Source organism: Panthera leo, chromosome B4 (assembly GCF_018350215.1).
Source record: "Panthera leo isolate Ple1 chromosome B4, P.leo_Ple1_pat1.1, whole genome shotgun sequence".
Taxonomy (NCBI): domain Eukaryota; kingdom Metazoa; phylum Chordata; class Mammalia; order Carnivora; family Felidae; genus Panthera; species Panthera leo.
This window is the reverse complement of record NC_056685.1, coordinates 126,747,332-126,766,315: the sequence shown is the minus strand read 5'-3', so window position 1 is coordinate 126,766,315 and position 18,984 is coordinate 126,747,332. Positions and strand designations below refer to the sequence as shown.

The 18,984-nt window shown below is 43.0% G+C and overlaps 1 protein-coding gene across 13 annotated transcripts in view; it reads left to right on the top strand.

Moving 5' to 3' along the window:
* The window catches only part of BPIFC (BPI fold containing family C), a 53,904-nt gene that overhangs the window by 14,299 nt on the left and 20,621 nt on the right, over positions 1–18,984 (top strand). For 12 of the 13 annotated variants that reach the window (XM_042947640.1, XM_042947648.1, XM_042947642.1 and 9 more), the window contains 6 exons: positions 6,819–6,942; positions 10,854–10,974; positions 14,513–14,641; positions 15,780–15,935; positions 16,059–16,122; positions 17,995–18,055. In XM_042947640.1, coding sequence (XP_042803574.1) covers positions 6,819–6,942; positions 10,854–10,974; positions 14,513–14,641; positions 15,780–15,935; positions 16,059–16,122; positions 17,995–18,055 — 655 coding nt within the window. Of the gene's footprint in view, positions 1–6,818; positions 6,943–10,853; positions 10,975–11,831; positions 11,950–14,512; positions 14,642–15,779; positions 15,936–16,058; positions 16,123–17,994; positions 18,056–18,984 lie in introns of those variants that run through there. The other variant, XM_042947653.1, reaches the window with a different exon arrangement.

The window sequence follows — 18,984 nt, the reverse complement described above, 5'->3', positions numbered from 1 at the left end:
CTGTCACTCATGCCTCCCCCAGAAGACTATGAATAGGCCTAAGAAAGAAAAGAGAGCTTGTTTGGAGGATAAACTTAGTTTTGCATCATTCAGCAATATTGTATTAAGATGGTCGCTCAATTGTCTGGACTTACTTATGCCTTCATTTCAGTGAGGAACCCAGCTCAGTGGCAGAAAATTCTAGCTTATCTCTGAACTAGTGCGGATGTAGGAGTAAGGAATTGCTGTGATCTCTGTGCTTTGGGGCCAGGTCTTAAACCACATCAGTGACCTACATCTTGCCAGAGCAAAGGACACTCCCACTTGCCCGAATTGTTTAACCTGTTTGTGTTAAGTATAGAGTTTGGGGAAGACTAAGTAAATTTTCAAGGCCTTGTCATTAGAGATCTTGGTAAAATCAGATGTGTTGGCTGAATCCCTTGAAATTAGTCCCCAGTTCTGCCCATATTCAATACCTGTTGGTTTAGACTCCTTACACTCATTTTGTCTTAACCATTAAGTTGGAATATTCTGACAGCCTAGGCTTCTTTAAACCAATTGGCTTAATTTTTCAACCTTTCCCTTGTTTTAAAGGCTACATTTAATTCATTTATCACTCATTTAACTGATTTTTCCAAAGTCTGTCAAAGGTCCCCTCTGTGAATACTTATGGTAAGCCAACCTGTCTCAGGAATTTTCTAAGTTGTCCTGGAGTTTTCTTATTTCTGGTCATCAGAATGGCTTAGGCAAAGGTCATCTAATATATTTGTGTTTTTATTTATTAAGTTTTAACTTTAATTCCAGTTAGTTGACATACAGTGTTATATTAGTTTGAGGTGTATAAATAGTGATTCAACAGTTCTACACGTCACCCAGTGCTCATCACAACAAGTGCACTCGTTAATCCCTATCACCTATTTCACCCATCCCCCCACCCACTTCCCTTCTGGTAACAATCTGTTCTCTTTAGTCAAGAGACTTTTTCTTAGTTTGTCATGTACATATGACATATATATTATATAATATATATAATCTTTTTTCCTTTGCTCATTTGTTTTGTTTCTTAAATTCCACATATGACTGGAATCATCTGGTATTCATCTTTCTCTGACTGACTTATTTCCCTTAACATTATACTCTCTAGCTCCATTCATGTTGTTGTAACTGGCAAGATTTCATTCTTATTTATGGCTGAATGATATTCCATTGTGAGTGTGTGTGTGTGTGTGTGTACACCACATCTTCTTTATCCATTCATCTATCAGTGGATACTTTAGCTGTTATAAGTAATGCTGTTATAAACATAGGAGTGCATGTATCTCTTTGCATTAGTGTTTTTGTATTTTTTGGGTAAATATCTAGTAGAGCAATTACTAGATCATACGGTAATTCTATTTTTAACTTTCTGAGGATCTTCCATACTGTTTTTCCACAGTATGGAAGAAACTGGCTGTACCAGTTTGCATCCCTACCAGCAGTGCACAAGTGTTCCTTTTTCTCCATATCCTTTGCCAACACTTGTTGTTTCTTGTGTTGTTGATTTTAGCCATACTGACAGGTGTGGGGTGATATCTCATTGTGGTGTTTTTTTTTTAATTTTTTTAATGTTTATTTATTTCTGAGACAGAAAGAGACAGAGCATGAGTGGGGGAGGGGCAGAGAGAGAGGGAGAACACAGAATTCGAAGCAGGCTCCGGGCTCTGAGCTGTCAGTACAGAGCCCGACGCGGGGCTCGAACTCACAAACAGTGAGATCGTGACCTGAGCCGAAGTCAGTCATTCAACTGACTGAGCCACCCAGGCACCCCTCATTGTGGTTTTGATTTGCATTTCCCTGATGATCAGTAATGAGCATCTTTTCATGTGTCTGGTTGGGCATCTGGATGTCTTCCTTGGAGAAATGTCTATTCATGTCTTCTGCCCATTTTTTAATTAGATTCTTGTAAAGTTTTGGGGTGTTGAGTTGTGTATGTTCTTTATATATTTTGGATATTAACCCTTTATCACATATATCACTTGCAAATATCTTCTCCTATTCTATAAGTTGCCTTTAGTTTTGTTGATTATTTCCTTAACAGTGTAAAAGCTTTTTATTTTGAAGTAGTCCCAATAGTTTATTTTTGCTTTTATTTCCCTGCCTCAGGGGACATATCTAGAAAAATGTTGCTATGGTAGGGCCATCTAATTTAGAAGTGTTATTCTGTCTGTTCATTGGTATAGTAATTTAATGAGGTTTTGAATCTTGGAAAGAAACAAATCCTTAGAACCAAAAAAATAGGTAACTAGTTGGCAGGGTATATAAGTCATCTTGGATTCCTTCTTTTAGGGCAATTTATCCTGCCCTTACTTGTCAGCCAAATTACTTAACCTTTTAGGACTCATCTCCTTGCTTGACAAGGTTCCTTCCCTCCCCTGTCCATAAATTATCATCCTAACAAACAATTCAACTGAAAGTTACATACAGTCTATCCTTTTATAGCCCAGTAATTTCATTCACTCATAAAATTTCTAGAGGAAAAATGTTTTTCTATGTGCAGTTTTGAGTTCCTGGATCTCCCTCAAAGTAGACCATTTCAGAAACGTCCTTTAACCAAGAAGATAAATAGATTTTTGCTGCTGGAAGGGAATTTAAAATTCCATTTGTGCCCAAGAAAATACAAAAACATTTGCACTTTGGTGCTTGAAAATTTCCAGATGCTTAATGATTTTTTTTTCTACATAGAAAATGGCATCACATAACTCATATTTAAAGTTCCCAGATGAAGGGTCGCCTGGGTGGCTCAGTCAGTTAAGCAACCAACTTTGGCTCAGGTCATGATCTCGCAGTCCGTGGGTTCAAGCCTCATGTTGGGCTCTGTGCTGACAGCTCAGAGCCTGGACCCTGCTTTGGATTCTGTATCTCCCTCTCTCTCTGCCCCTCCCCAACTCACACTCTGTGTATGTCTCTCTCTCTCTCTCTCTCTCTCTCTCTCTCTCTCTCTCTCTCTCTCTCTCAAAAATAAATAGATGTCAAAAAAAAATTAAGTTCCCAGAAAAAAATGAAAAATCTAGCACTTATCAAGTAATTAAATTCATAAACACTAACATTGGGAGCCAGAAGAGCACGTTGTGATTGCCAGGTGCCTGATTTACTACATGGTCTCAGATAGGTCACCAGACTGTCTAAGTCTCTGTGTCCATATGCCTAAGATGGAAGTAGGATAATAGTAACATCTACCTCCAAGAATTGTTGTGAGTTTTGTACATGGTAAAAAAATACAAATTTATTATTTTAGTTGTTACTCCATTAATAACTAACAACTCTGCTTTGGCTTATTGTGCTTTTTTACTGTAGTAATGAAGAACTATTTAGATGATGGTTTGGTTTTCTCATTTTTTTTCACACTTTTCTAGAACCTTTCTTAGTTAACCAAAATCTTGTAAGCCAGTCAGTTGGTCAGTTAGAAAATATTTATTGAGGTCCTATTATGTGCCAGGCAGAGAGATCATTTCAACCTTAATCTGGATACAGTGGAGTGTGTATAGAATTTTTGGTCTAACATTTTTTTTTCCTTTTGCTTTCCACTGCTTTGAAAATGTTTCCCTCTTTTTAAAAAATCCCTCTCGTGCCTGCCTGGGTATATGGCACATCCATTTACAATTATTTGCCCACAGCCATGTCAGTGTGCCTGCACATCAGCATGGCTTCACCATTTGTTAAAATATGGAAATACTTTCATACTAGTTGGTGAATAGTCATTAACCTCAGCCCCAGGAGTGTTCCCCTCACCCCCATAGCTTCATCCATCTCTGCCTGTCCCTCTCTCTGAGACCCCTGGACAACAAGGATGAAAGAGGGCCTAGTGCAGATGGCAATAGGACCTAACCCCTGCGTCCATTCTAACGGAGTATAAGATGTTGATATCACCATGCTCCTGCTTGCTTGTCCTACTCCCCACATTTCCTCCAACTCTCTGACCAGAGATCAGTCCCCTACTCGAGTCCCTCCCCCTTGGCTCTTACTGTCATTGCTCTGTGCTTCCCTTGGTGTCTTCTGCACCCTGACTATCCCCAAGCCACCCCTCTGTAGCCCTGCCCCCAGCACTGCTGCCCCTTTCTGCACATTGTCCTGTACAACCAAATCAACTCTATAGGGACGAAACATCACATGGAGTGCATAAGGCCATAGCAGTGTTAAGATATTGAAATGCCTCAGTTTCTAATAGTAAATAGTCACTGTGAGTCCCTCACCCTATCTCCAGTACCCCAACCACACTGGCCAGTCCATCCAAGACTTCTCCTGTCCCCATGATCCAGTACCTACCCTCCCAACCCTGCCCCCAGACTATGGCCAACATCTGTTTTAATGGGTGCATATGCTTCACTAGTGTACAAATGCTTTGTTAATCGCCTCTGCAAAGGACTGTATTATAATTCAGAAGGAGGTAAGGACTCTTCCTTCATTTAGAATTCATTGATTCATTCTACCAATGTTTACCAATCACTCTGTATCTGAGACATTAAGCCGGCTCTAGGACCTCCAAACCAGATGAGGTCTCTGCCCTCATGGCACTTACATTTTGGTAGGAGAGACAGACAATATGTGAGAAAATAAATGTACACACATGAATAAATATATATATTGACCAAAGATTCCTTCTCATTCAGAAGGAAATGAGATTAATTAACTTAGGGAAGTCAGAAATGCTTCAGAAAGAAGGCTGTGTTTAAAATGGACCTTAAGGAAGGGCGCCTGGGTGGCTCAGTTGGTCCGACTTCGGCTCAGGTGGCTTGGATCATGATCTCGCAGTTCGTGAGTTTGTGCCCCACATCGGGTTCTGTGTTGACAGCTCGGAGCCTGGAGCCTGCTTTGGATTCTGTGTTTCCCTCTCTTTCTCTGTCCCTCCCCCACTCACTCTCTCTCTCTCTCTCTCTCTCTCTCTCTCTCTGTCTCTCTCTCTCTCTCTCTCTCTCAAAAATGAATAAACATTAAAAAATTTTTTTTTAAATAAAAAAATATAAAATGGACCTTAAGGATGCACAGGGTTTCTGCCGGCCTAAGTGAAGAAGAACAGTATAAGCGTAGGCATTAGGCATGAAGCATGGTGGGTGTTTAGGAACCAGGAGTCCAGTTTGTCTGGACAGTGGGGTACATGGAGAGGGCTCCTGGGAGATTGGGTGAGAAATGTAAACATGTTGACTGAGCCAGGCTCTTCTCACACCTAAAGGTGGACTTATGCACCACAGAACAGAGAGGTCAAGATCCCAGTTCTCAACCTCATGGCCCTCCAGCAAAATACCCACATGACCATTCACTAATCTGAACATAGGTCCTCTGTGTAGGTTGGGCAGCTTGTGCACTAGACAAAATGCCAGCCTAAGGGATGGGCGGGGGAGCAGCTCCTGCTCTCCCCACCAAGCTGGGCACACTGGTGTGGGATTTTCCTAAAACATTTTCTGCTGGCCCCTTTGTGCCAGAAGGCTGGTATATCTCCAAAGGGCACCTTTTCCCATTCCAAACAAAAGACCAAGATAGGCTAGCAACAGCCTTGCTTGGACACTCCTTTCCCTGGTCAGACTGCTCTGTTCCTCTCAAGTAAATTCTCTGGAATACCCCCTTTGTCTACATCATTCTATTCCCACCTCTATGGCCTTCTCCATAAAGCCCACACAATCCCCTTTATCAAACCTCTTGCTTGTCTTGGCCAAGCACCCCACACACACCCCTCTCAATGATCTTTTCCTTTATGCAGATTGCTCCTGAATTCTAGCCCTTCTTTAAATCCTTCCCTGCTCACCTGTCCTGACCCCTCCCTTTGCATGACTCCCACACCTTCCTCTTCCTTGACACCCCCACAAATGCTTCCCTGGTTTGTTTCACATTTGTATGCTAACTCAGTGGGTATCTGTCACCTGTGGGTCTTTGGCACATATGAATGCAGCAATAGTCGCTCAGCCAGATTGTAAACTCCCAGAACTAGAAACAAGACTTACGAATGTATTACTCACTCCGCTGTCATTAAAATAACCCATGTCACTGTTGCTGTTGGTAACCTTTGCTTCATTCATCAGGAAAATGGGCTGGCATTAATTAATTGAGTCCATTAATTAAATAAGTATACATTGTATATTTAATATATGCTAAGCAATAGCAATATAGCAGTGAAAACATGTGGTCCCTCTCCTTGGAGATGTTGATTTAAGATTTTTTTGTGTGTATCTTCTATGTGCCAAGCATTGTACTAGACTCTGGGGTAAGCCAAGCATGTGTGTTAAGGAAGGAAGTCAATGAGGAAGTAGAGGTGTAGAGAAGGGCAGGGCCTTGCAGCTGGCCTGCAAGCTTAAACCCCGTCCTGTGGGCAACAGGGAGTCATTAAGGGTCTTCAAGCAGATGAGTGATTGTTTCACACCCACTGAAGCCACCTTTCTAAACTACTCACTCTTGTTCTAAAACTGTCAAGAATCCCGAATCCCCACCCCATTATCCTTTCCAAGGCATATCACAGTTGTTACATTTACGGCAAGGCTCTTGTGTTGCATTGCATTATGTTGTGTTGAGTTATAATCATCTGTGTGTATGTGTGTGACTCACCCACTAGTCTGTGGGAAGCAGAGGTTGAGAGCACACATAGGTCATCTCTGCATCCTCAGCACCTAGCACATGTTCTGGTGTGTTCAATAAATGACTACTGGATGGGTGGGTGGATGGATGGATGGATGGATGGATATATGGACAGATGGGTGGGTAGAGTGAGTTTTGGAAGTAAGCAATGAAACAAGAAATCATAGAAAAGTTGGATGGAACTGACCAACAAAAAAGTCAAGAATAATAAAGGAACAATAAATGTTGGTTGATTGCAGATGCATACAAAGACAGTCGGAGTCCTCTGGGGATGTTTCTTCCTGTGGAATCTCTACACTTCATCCGCCCAGACCATTTACCCTGGCATCAAGGCTAGGGCTACTCAGCGGGCTCTAGACTATGGTGAGTGGGGTGCTCTCAGCCCTCCAAACCTGAAAGCTCATACTAGACTGTCTCATGACTGAGGCAAGCTTTACTGCAGGTGATCCAGCCCCTAGTACAGAGGCTGCTAAGATGGCTGGGAAGGAAGTGGTGTCTAAAAAACAGTCATAATGGGGCGCCCGAATGGCTCAGTCGGTTAAAGCATCCGACTCTTCATCTCAGCTCATGGATCTCATGGATCGTGCATTCGAGTCCCACCTCAGTCTTTGCACTGACAGGGCAGAGCCTACTTGGGATTCTCTCTCTCCCTCTCTCTCTGCCTCTCCCCTGCTCACATATATGCATGCTTGCTCTCTCTCTCTCTCAAAATAAATAAATAAACATTTTATAAAAATAAAATAAAAGGACACCTGGGTGGCTCAGTTGGTAAAGCATCCAACTTCAGCTCAGGTTATGATCTCGCAGTTTGTGAGTTCAGGTCCCGCATTGGGCTTTCTGCTATCAGCAAGGAGCCCACTTTGGATCCTCTGTCCCCCTCTCTTGCCCCTCCCCACTTTGTGCTCTCTCTCTCTCTCTCTCTCTCTCTTAAAAATAAATACACATTAAAAAAATAAAATAAGACAGAAAACAATCACCTTGATGGTAGACCTATCCAAACACAGCCACAGATATTCATTCTCTCCCCTCCCCCACCTCTACCCCCCATGCACATACAATGAACATCTCTGCTCTAAAGGAGGATACATCATAGGACAGAGGGGAGGAGATGTGAGAGTGAAAGAAATAGCTTAGAGCTTCAGAAAGGTCTTGATCTCAAAAAGAACTTAGAGTCCCCTAAAACTGTGCCAAATTTAATGTGGATGATGATCATGTATTTTTCTTGAGAGAAGCTCCTTGCATTCATTAGATGCAAAAAGGGGCCTGAGATGCTGAAAGATGAAGAAAAACCCCTTCAGAGGTGTTTATAAATGTTGGGCAGAGCTGGGGCGAAGGCAGATTGTGTACAGCAGAGGGACTGCAAAATCAAAATGTGTAGGCCGAGTTTTCTCCTATAAATTTTGGCCTGAGGTTAGCTGAGTACGGGCAACAGAAATCTCCATCCCTTCTTAACTAAAGCACAGCTAGTCTCACTCAGAAACAGCAAAGTGTAACCAGGAAACTCCTCACCTGCAACACCAGAAAAGAAGTACAAGAAGGATGTGGGTGCCTGGGTGGCTCAGTTGGTTGAGCGTCTGACTCCTGATCTTAGCTTAGGTCTTGTTCTCAGGGCTGTGAGTTCAAGGCCCACACTGGGCTCCATGCTGGGCATAGAGCACTCTTTAAAAGAAAAATACAAATGATGGAAGAAAGGAAGGGAGTGATGGAGGAAGGAAAGACTGAGTTTGTGGCAAATCCTTGTCCTTCCTTCCCCCAGTACCTCATGTGGCACAGGGAATCTTAAATTATCCATCTTGTACGATTGTTATAGGAGCTGGCTATAATGAGAATTACATACCAGGTATTCCTGTGTGTATCCACATGCATATATGTACATATATGTGTATCTTGTTACTCTATTAATATACTAATATGCACAGAAATAGATATCTTGAAACTGTATTAAAATTGTGAAAACAGCTTATTCCACCCTCAAGATCAGAGCAATTAAAAGAACAGAACTAGTCAGTCCACATGGGTATGAATCTCATTCAGTTCTGCCCCTTTCCTCAATACATAGTGTTGGGCCAGTGGGTTTTCTCCTCTGGAAAACAGGATGGGGGAATGACAACAATGGTGCCCCCGTGTAATAACATGAGGATCATGTGGGGTCATCTGTGGAAATATGGCATAGAATCAAGAAGGACAGGCTTTAAAGTCAGAACCATTTCTTGGCTATGATTTCTATCAGAACCATTTCTTGAGCCTCTATCATAGCTAGGCTCTTTGATATGTGTGTTATGGGCTCTGGGTTGATTTAATCCCAACAACCACCCTACAAAGAAGGGATAGTCATTTTACAGAGGAGGAATCTGAGCCTCAGAGGGGCTGAATTAAATTTCCCAAGTCACACACCAGTAAGGGGGCAAGGCAAGATCAGATCTCAGGTTTGCTCTGCCGATTTCAAAACCTACACTTTGTTCTCTGCTCCCTATTCCTCCAAACTGTCAATAATGACACTAAGTACCTGTGAGCTCTTGGGCAAGCTGGTGAACCTCTCTGAGCCTCAACTGCCTCCTATGTGAAATAGGGATAATGATACCTATGTCACTGGGTTGCCATAAGGATCAAAGGAGAGAATATGTGTAGAGTATGGACAGTCCTGGCACATATAAGCACACAAACTAGCTATTCTTATTAATTCATCAAATATTTATGTTGCCACATTTTTCCAGAAAAATGTCATGTCCCTATTATCAGTAGTACCTTCAAGGTATTTCTTAAAATGGTGGTGATAATAATAGTTCCTACGCATGGGGCTATTGTGGGAAACACATGAATTGACATAAATTTTGGAAGAGGGTCTGGCAATAGCAAATGCCCAACAGATATCAATTACTGTTATTTTCACATGTGTGAACAGAAGCTTCCACAGTTACTAATGTTCCCATGTTACAGATGAGGAAAGCAAGGGACAGCAAGATTTTATAAATTGCAGAGTCCTGCAATGCTAGTGACAATGATAGGATTCGAAACTAAGCTGTCTGATAGTGCCTTTGGTTCCATCTTTGTATCCTTTACACTTTACCCCTACATCCCTATATTACAGTATTATTCATGGTGTTACAGAAGATAAAATCTGCTCTTCTCCGTCTCCACAAGGACAGCCTAAGTGGAAATGAGCTTAAGCTGCAAAATAAGGCATAAGGGCAAAGCTTCCTCCTTAAGAAGGTTAAAATGAAGGGGTGCCTGGGTGGCTCAGTCGGTTAAGGGTCTGACTGGCTCAAGCCATGATCTCACTGTTCCTGAGTTTGAGCCCCGCATCAGGCTCTGTGCTGACAGCTGAGAGCCTGGAGCCTCCTTCAGATTCTGTGTCTCCTCCTCTCTCTGCCCCTCCCATGCTCATGCTCTGTCTCTCTCTGTCTCTCAATAACAAATAAACGTTAAAAAAAAATTTTTTAATAAAAATAAAATTTTAAAAAGAAGGTTAAAATGAAAATCCTGTTCTTCATTTACTATGTAAGTTACTTTTCTCAAGCTCTTTATGTAGAAAAGGGCTCTTTCTCTCCGTGAACTCAGAAAAATGTGTCCTGGGATACTACCATGTAAACCTGGGACAGGTTTATTCCTGAATTGCAAAAAAGCAGGGCTTACTAAGGACATTTTTGGGGTCCTGGGATCTTTTGAGAGTCTGAAGCAAACATGGACCCTCTCCCCTGAAATATGAGATACAAATGGACGCATACACACACAACCTATTCATGGTATTTTACTGGAATTTCAGGAGGGTTACGAGCTCCCAATAGCCCATGCTGTTGCTGAGCTTAAAGAATCTAGGGGAAAAGGGAGAATGTGGAATAACTACCTAATAAGGCATGGAGTCTGGAACCAAACTGCCCAGATTTCACTCTTGGGCTCCCAGTTCTTGGCTGTGTGAATGAGGTGCGAATTCATGCCTTTTAGGTTCAGTTTGTTCATCTTTAAAATGGGGATAATAATGATAATAATTTTGTACTTTCCCCCTCACACTGCCTGTAGTAACAGGCCTTTAGTCTTGGCTACATAACGAGAATTTCTCATACAGTTAGTTCTGGGGTCCTGGGGTCTTCACTAGCCTCTCTGAGGACCAGTGCTTTCACCTGTAAAACAGGGACAGTAACATCCACTTTGTAGGGTTGCTGTTTTCTAAGTTTCTAAGAGCACGTACTCTGTAAACTTCATGCGTATATTTAATGGCGCTATGCCATTATCATCTCTGGCATGATCAATAAATGCTTTCTTTGGTTCCTTCATAGGCGTTCAAGCTGGGATGGAGATGATTGAGCAAATGCTTAAGGAAAAAAACATCCCAGACCTAAAGGGTTCTGAATCTCTGGAATTTCTGAAGGTTGATTATGTGAACTACAATTTTTCAAAGTAAGTAAAAAAGAACATTTCTAGCCGTGAAATTAATCTTTAAAACCTTAGGGTTGTGGATATGCCACCACGTCTTCTGGTGTGATACCAGGACCTGCACAGTAGAAGGTAAACCAAATTTGGTAAGAGGCTTATCAGATGAATGACCCAAGAAAGAGGGGTCGTGAAGCTGACAAAGATTGTGGCATTTGGGTCAGAACACCTGGGTCTAAGTCATATCCCTGCTGCACACTAGTTTTGTGTGTTGTGTCTGATGAAAATGGTCAGAGTCCCATGTCCTTGCCTCTTTCCTAAAATGAGAACTCCTTGCCCCTTGAATTTCTAAGTGAAATTCTTGTCCATCCTATTGCTGACCCCACACCCTAAACCTAGATGTAGGATTCAACCACAGTCTCAAAAACAAATCTACTCTCATCAAGGCTTTCCTTACTTTAGTTAAGTTTGGTTAAGGTTTCAGAGGTCGTAGAAATAGGCCACACATAAGAAGCTCAAAAGTAAGACTAGAGAAATCCTTTGGAAATCCCATGATTTCATCAGAACCCAGGCTTCTTATATTTCTCTGCCCCACCATCCTTACTTCTGGCTTCTGTCCTCAAAGTTGTCTCATGGTCCAGTATGGCCACTGCAGCTCAGCCATCAAATCCATTTGTCAAGCCTGAGAGGGAACAACAGGCAAGGGTGAAAGGGTTCTTGTAAGCTGGGTTAGTCTCTTCACTGAATTTTTTTCTGAAGCCCTGCTCTAATAATACTCTGCCTATACAATAATAGAACTTAGTCTTATGGCCATACTTATTAGCAAGAGGGACTGGAATATTCATTTTCTAACCAGACACCTTTGACATCCTGAACAAATTCAGGGACGGTTAGGAAAGAAGGGGAAATGGCTGTTCAGACAACAACCGGCAACCTCTGCCGCAGTTGCCAACAAAAGCCCCAAAGACGGTGTACAGAGAAGATGTCTTTGTCCATCTGGAGGTCAGTCTTAAAGGTAAAGCAGAGAGTCAAGATTTTATAAAGAATTATCTGTGATTCACAATTTGCCCCAAGGCTTTATCAATCCACTGATAATTCCCTGCTGGCTCCAACCCTTTGGAGTAATAATTTCCCTGCTATCAAGGATAATATTCTATAAAATCATGAGTTTTTGGGGGGCATGGGGTAGGGAAAAGGATGGTAATCTAGGTAAAGCTCCTGGCAAATGCTGTAGTTGTTAATAAAGGAAGCCATTCGACAAGTGTTTATTGAGGACCTACTGCTAGATACCAAGGCTTTGTTTTAGTGATTGGGGATATTACAGTGAATGACACAGATATATCTCCTGCCCTTAATGTCCAGTAAGAGAGATGGACATGATATATTTACAGAATGAATGATTTAATTACAGTGATGATAATCCCACAGCAGAAAAATCCAGGGTGAATCATATATTATGAAGTGTGGTGAAGATGAGGAAACCAGGTATCCTCATGCGTTGCTAGTGGGAGCAGGTGAACTGGTACAGTACTTTCAGATCTGTGCTCCCCACACAGGAGCCACTAGCCACGTGTGGCTACTGGGCACTTGAAATATGACTAGTGCAATGAAGGCACTGAAATTTTACGTATTTCACTTCAATCAATTTTAATTTAAAACTTGGTACTCAGTTCAGTTATTGAAAAGCTTTTAAGTATGTGTGGGACAATTTGCGTATGTAAGTTTATCAGTTGAATATTTTATCCAATCAAATATAGGTCAAGTGTTTCTGATAACACTCGATAATTCTGATAACAAGTGTTTCTGAAACACCGATAATTCAGTGTCCACCTTGAGTCACATTATGAGTGTAAAAATACAGACCATAGTTTGAAGTTATTTTGAAAAAAGGAAAACAAAATATCCCATTAATCATTTTTATATTGCCTATGTGTTGAAATGATACCATTTTAGATTATGTTGGGTTAAGTAAAAAAAAAAAAAAAATACTAATAAAATCAGTCTTACCCATTTCTTTTCCCTTTTTAAAATGTGACTACTAGAAATTTTTAAATTACATATGTGGCTCACATTCTATTTCTGTTGGGCAGTGCTATTTTAAAAGGTAATTTACAAGGACCTTTTTTTTAATGCATGCCCTTTGACCTACTAATCCCACTTCTCAGCATCACCACTAGAAAGACACACATGTAAACAGCATGTAAGAATGTTCTGTGTGGCATTGTTTATAACACAGAAATACTGGAAATAACCTACGTGTCCACCAACAAAGAAATTATCTCTTTCATGATACATCCATAGCTTGAATATAAAGAATGGGCTAGGCCTATAGGTACCAAACTGAAAATATTTCTAAGATCTGTTAAATGAATCTCCACCATCCTCTTCCCACAGTGGGACTCAGGGTGTGTGACAAAGAACAGGTAGGAAAGGATGCAAAATACAAGAAACAGTAGATAGGCATTTGTTATCAGCTATCACATGTATCTTTTACATTTTTCCTAACCTTGGTTCAGAACAATGTCTTTCTCCTGTGCCACAGTTATGCATAGATGATCTCATTTTGTCTTCTCAGCCTACCCATGAGTAGACCTTCCTCTGAGTGATTGCCTGAAAGAGGTTAAGTGCCTTACCTAAGTTTGCATGGCTGGCACAAAACTCATCTCCAAGTTGAGTGCCCCTTGCAGAATACATGAAGTGGCATAGCCCGGTGTTAAGCACACAGTCTGAAAACAGATTGAGGAGGGCTCCAGGTCTGGTTCTACCACTTACATATGACTTCAACCAAGTGCTCATGACTTTCTTATCCTCTCATCTCTGAATTGCAAATTGCAAAACCAGCAACAGCTTCATGGGATTATCATGAGGACTAAAATGAGCTAATGCACATAAAGTGCTTACCATGGTGCCTGGCATGGAGTAATCACTCAACACATGAGCTATCTACCTATGTAGATTACTTGTAGCCCATTGCCTCTTATGCTCAGAGAATCCTAGGGGAAGTTAATACTCTAACTAGGGAAGATTCTGCTCTAACTAGGGAAGACTCTAACTTTCTCAACTAGGGAAAATTCTGTCCATATAGAGGGCATCTGGGAATAGGAGAAAGGCACCCTTGCGATTGTCCAGTGATGGGGAAGGGGCACTACTGGCGTGTAGTTGGTACATATGCCAGGTACCCTAAAATGTATATAAAGTCCTCTCCAAAACTAATTGTCCCACCCAAAATACTAATTTCCCCACCCTGTTGAGAAGCACTGGAACAGCTGAAGGAAAAAATAATGATGGCGATGTTGTACTCGTATTGTATTGTCTTTAATGAAACTAAAGAAATGTATTATTTTCACATTTGTTTCTAAATTTGCTCACTTCCCCCTCAATTAGAAACAAGGGGCTTCCTGGCAAGGACCAAAGGGGAATTAGAAGGCAATGCCCAGAGGCACCGCAGACCTGAGGTTCCTTCCTCTACAGGAATTAGGGGTTCCACAAACTCCTTTCTGATTTTTGCCTCACTTAGAGAAGTGTTAGAAGATATGCACTGACCTCTCTGTTTCTTGTTCTACAGCATAAAAATCAATGCCTTTTCATTTCCAAATACTTCATTAGCCTTTGTGCCTGGGGTGGGGATCAAGGCACTGACTAACCACGGCACTGCCAACATCAGCACCGACTGGGAGATCAAGTCTCCACTCTTGTGAGTATCCCACTGAAAAGTCTGCCGCCATTCTGGGAAGAAGTGGAACAAAAACTGGAAGTACATAAATTTGGTGATGTTTTTGACATTAGGCTTATTTCCCTTAGCCATTAGCAGTCTTTCTCAAGAGCATTTTTTTTTTCCAAGAGAGATTTAAATCAGAATATCTCTGTTGGGGGCTGGGGGCGGGGGGAGGTTGTGGGAGGACTGAAAACCATCCATCCCCTGAAGGCAGAGCAAAATGTCATTTAAGATTTCCTAAGAGCTAGAAGGAATGAACACGTACTCAAGATTTCAGACCTTCAGTGACTCTGTAGGATCTCAGGTGATTCCACATACTTCCCCATCCACAGGGGCAACTGATTAAGAGATGGGACCTTCGTACCTCACAAGGAGGTAAGAGGATAATAGTCAGCTGGAGCCCAATTGCACCCTCCTAGAGAAAGGAGGTATCACATTCAAGGTATGCTTGCAGACCACCTACTACATGTCTTGGGTGTAATGTTTAGGTCTGTCTTGGTTGGCATCCCAGAATGGCACATTCACTCATCCACTTGGTCATTCAACAACCATTTATTGAGTGCCTACCAAGTACCATTTATCCCCATCTCAAGAACTCCAGTCCTGTAGACTGTAGAGGAATGATATATTCTGCCATAAGTAACATAGATTCGGGGTTCATTCATTTCTTCACTGACTCATCAGCCACCTGTTAAGTGCTTATTCTGTGTGCTTATCCTGGAGACAAGGGAATGAATAATATACACTCCAGTCCCTCAGAGAGTTCATAGACTACGTCTGTCACATCCCCATCAGTGCCTGTCCTAAATAAGGCTATCCAGTGTTCTCTCTCTCCAAGCATTTATACACATAGTGCTTGATAGGTGCTCAGCCACTGTGGGCACCAGAAAGCACTCAGAATAAAAAAGCTAAACTGACACTGTCACCACTGACATATTCATTGCTTCATTTGTTTAGTAAATCCATTCAGCACCTACTCTGCTCTGACCCATTATTGGTGCCAGGAATCCAGAGGTGACAAAGCCCTCCAGGAGTTTAGAGGCTGTGAGTAGTCAGAGAAATGATCCCTCTCTCCCCTGCCCAGGCCTGGGTAACCTTGCACTTTTTCTGTCAACAGCCAAGACACAGGAGGAGCTGATCTGTTTCTCTCTGGGGTCTACTTCACCGGTATCATTGTTCTTGCCCGAAATGACTTTGGTCACCCAATCCTGAAGCTCCAAGACTGCTACGCCCAAGTGAACCATGCCCACGTCTCATTTTCCGGAGAACTCAGGTGAGTGATAGGACCGTGGTAGGCGGTCGCTAGTCTGGGGCTGGAATCTCCAGCAGCGCAGGAAGAGGTTTATAACCGGCAGATAAAGTTCCTGAATAAGCCCATATTTTCTTCCTTCCCCAGTGTCCTGTACAACTCCTTCGCTGAGCCCATGGAGAAACCCATTTTAAAGAACTTAAATGAAATGGTAAGTCTTTAGAGGTGACATGGCCACAGTAAAATGCTCGGCAGTAGTTCTGCCATGCTTTACTTACTTCTTACTCAATAAACCTTTGTTGAGCACCTACTGTATGCTAGGCATCATCCAAGGCACTTTCACACACATCCTCTGCGATTTAAGTTTCGCAAATGCCTACCATGTCCTGTGGTAAGTGCTGGGGATGCAGAGATAAATAAAACAGCATTCCTGCCTTCAAGCGCTCACCACAGGATGGGGCAACAATCAGCAAGAGTTTATTTACTGTGTACCTACTGCATGCCCAGCACTAGGCTACAGGCTGTTGGGAATGTAAGAAAGGTTTTTAGGAAAACCCAACTCAGTCTTGTGGAAAAATAACTGAATGAGTATTTGAATTTAATACATAATTACATGATCAGTAGATTGAACCTCTTCAGAGGTTCAATTGATTGAACTGAGGCTGTTCAATCAACAGCCTCTTCAGAGGCTCAGAGAAATGGAAAGATTACATCAAAAGGACCTGCAAGTTTCCTGGGGGGGGGGGGGGGCGGGGGTATTCTTTAGAGGACGGAGGACTTGAACTGGGCCTTGAGGTACACGTATGATTTCGATAGGTAAGGAGTGGGGGAGAAGAATGGTTCTTTCCAGAAACAGTATAAGTGACAAGGAGGTGCTTAATGAATGTTAGTGAGGAAATCAACGTGCAAACACATTCAGCAGCTCGTCCAAGGGAATTACCCAGCTGGTCGAGGGACTCCGAAGTTTCGCGGTCTTTCTCCATCCTCACTTGACTGGTGCTGAGTGCCAGCGCACATGCGTGTTAGAGAGTGACTGGGAAAGTGCTGTCCCGTTCACAGGCCCCACACTCCCCATGGTTCCTCCGTTCGAAACAAGACATGGTTCTTTGGCCTCTGACGGAAGCCACTAGTTAAGCTGGCCTGGAGTTTATGTATGATTTAGAGACCACGGATGCTTTGCTTCTAGTATTCCCTCTGTGCCCTGGGAATATAGAAAAGAATGCTCATGCCACAACTATCTAGATTTCCAATCCTAGTAATGTAACTCCTGGCAACTCCCGGAGGCTCTCTAAGCTTTGGCTTTCCCATCTGTGAATAGGCAACAGTGGCACCCATCTCTCTGCACCATTGTGAGGCAATGGGGTTGAAACACAAGAGCTGACATTTACTGAATACTTGCCATGTGCTGGGCAATTTTACATGGATTACCTCAATTTCTACTCACAGCAACATTATTGAGTGGGTACAATTATCATCCCCATCTTCCAGATGGGGAAACTGTGGACAGAGTACAAACAACTTTGCCAAGGGTGCCAACCCCAGATGGTCAGGCTCCTGAGCCTCTGCTCGTAACCACCATGCTGAGAGCTTGGCACACGCCTGGCACACGGTGGCTTCGTAAAGATGAGCTTGAGTCTGATTCAGGATTGATTTGCCAGCCAGAGGGATCTCAAGCCAGCCAAGTAGGAAAGTGGAGGCCCTGGCTGTAGCCTCTCCCAGCAGAGCACGGCACAGCAGGAAGGCAGTTGTTCCAGCAGCAGGTTTCTCAGGTGTGACCGCACTAGCAGGCACCAGGCACATGTCCCATCATGCCTCAGAGAGAAAAGCCAAGGCCTCATTCTTTTATGGGGCTAACTGGGTGTCGTCCTGGCTGCTCTGAAGTTTAGCCAGCATTCACTGACATGCCAGCCATACGTACGTAACGTGAGGCCCAGGGGCATCGACTAATTTCAGGAAAAGTCCTGGTGACCAAAGGGAGAATGTCTCCTAACCAGAAGGCCTTTGTTTGCAGGGCCTAAGCCATAAATAGAGGTTTCAAGTGCAATATGATAACCTGCAATTTTTTTATTCCTGTTGTGGCCAGCTGTGTCCCATTATCATGAATGAGGTGGAAGCCCTGAATGCCAACCTCAGCACGATAGAGGGTGAGTCCTAGAACTGCCTCTTTGGGATGGGTCTCTTCCCACCTTCACACTCTGGTGCTCTCCAGGTTTGCGTTTCAATGTGAGATCCCCCAGCTCTCCTGCCTGCTTTACGCTCTGCAAACTTGAACCACGGGAAGCCTGTGTATAGGGCCTGCCCTTTTCTTTTTTTATATGTAGTTTTTAAAAAGTTTTATTTATTTTTGAGACATGGGGACAGAGTGTGAGCAGGGGAAGGGCAGAGAGAGGGGGAGACACAGAATCTGAAGCAGGCTCCAGGCTCTGAGCTATCCGCACAGAGCCCGACGCAGGGCTCAAATTCATGAACCATGAGATCGTATCCTGAGCCAAAGTCTGACGCTCAACCAACTGAGCCACCCAGGTGCCCCAGGCCTGCTCTTTTCTGCTGCTAACCAACTTCAGAGCAGGAGGCAGGGGGCTGCTGGCGACTAGGGGTGGGTCAGAGAATTAAACTGTCTCAGGCTTCAATCCCAGCTCTGGCACTAAATCCATCCTCTTCAGGATGATTAATGCCAATCTCGACTGAGTAATACACCCCTGACCCCGTTCTAACCCCTTCAGTGGCTCCTTTCTGCCTCCGGATCAAGTCCAAATGCTCTAACATGGTCTACAAGACCTGCCCACCATGCTCTGGCTAAAGTTACCTCTCTCAGCCTCACCTTGCACCTTTCTCTGCTCCAGCAATCAAACTGCTTCTACTGTCCCTGAGGCCCTTGCTTGGCTCACACTAACCCCCCCCCCCCTGCCTTCCCCTCCCCTCCACCCATTTATTCATTTAATATATATTTATTGAACACCCATTTCTTTGCTAGCACTGAGCTAAGCCCTGAGGGGTCCGGTCCCTTCTACTTGCTGCTCCTGAGCCACCCCTTATCCTGTCCACTCCTTGTTATCTTTTAAGGCTCAGCTCA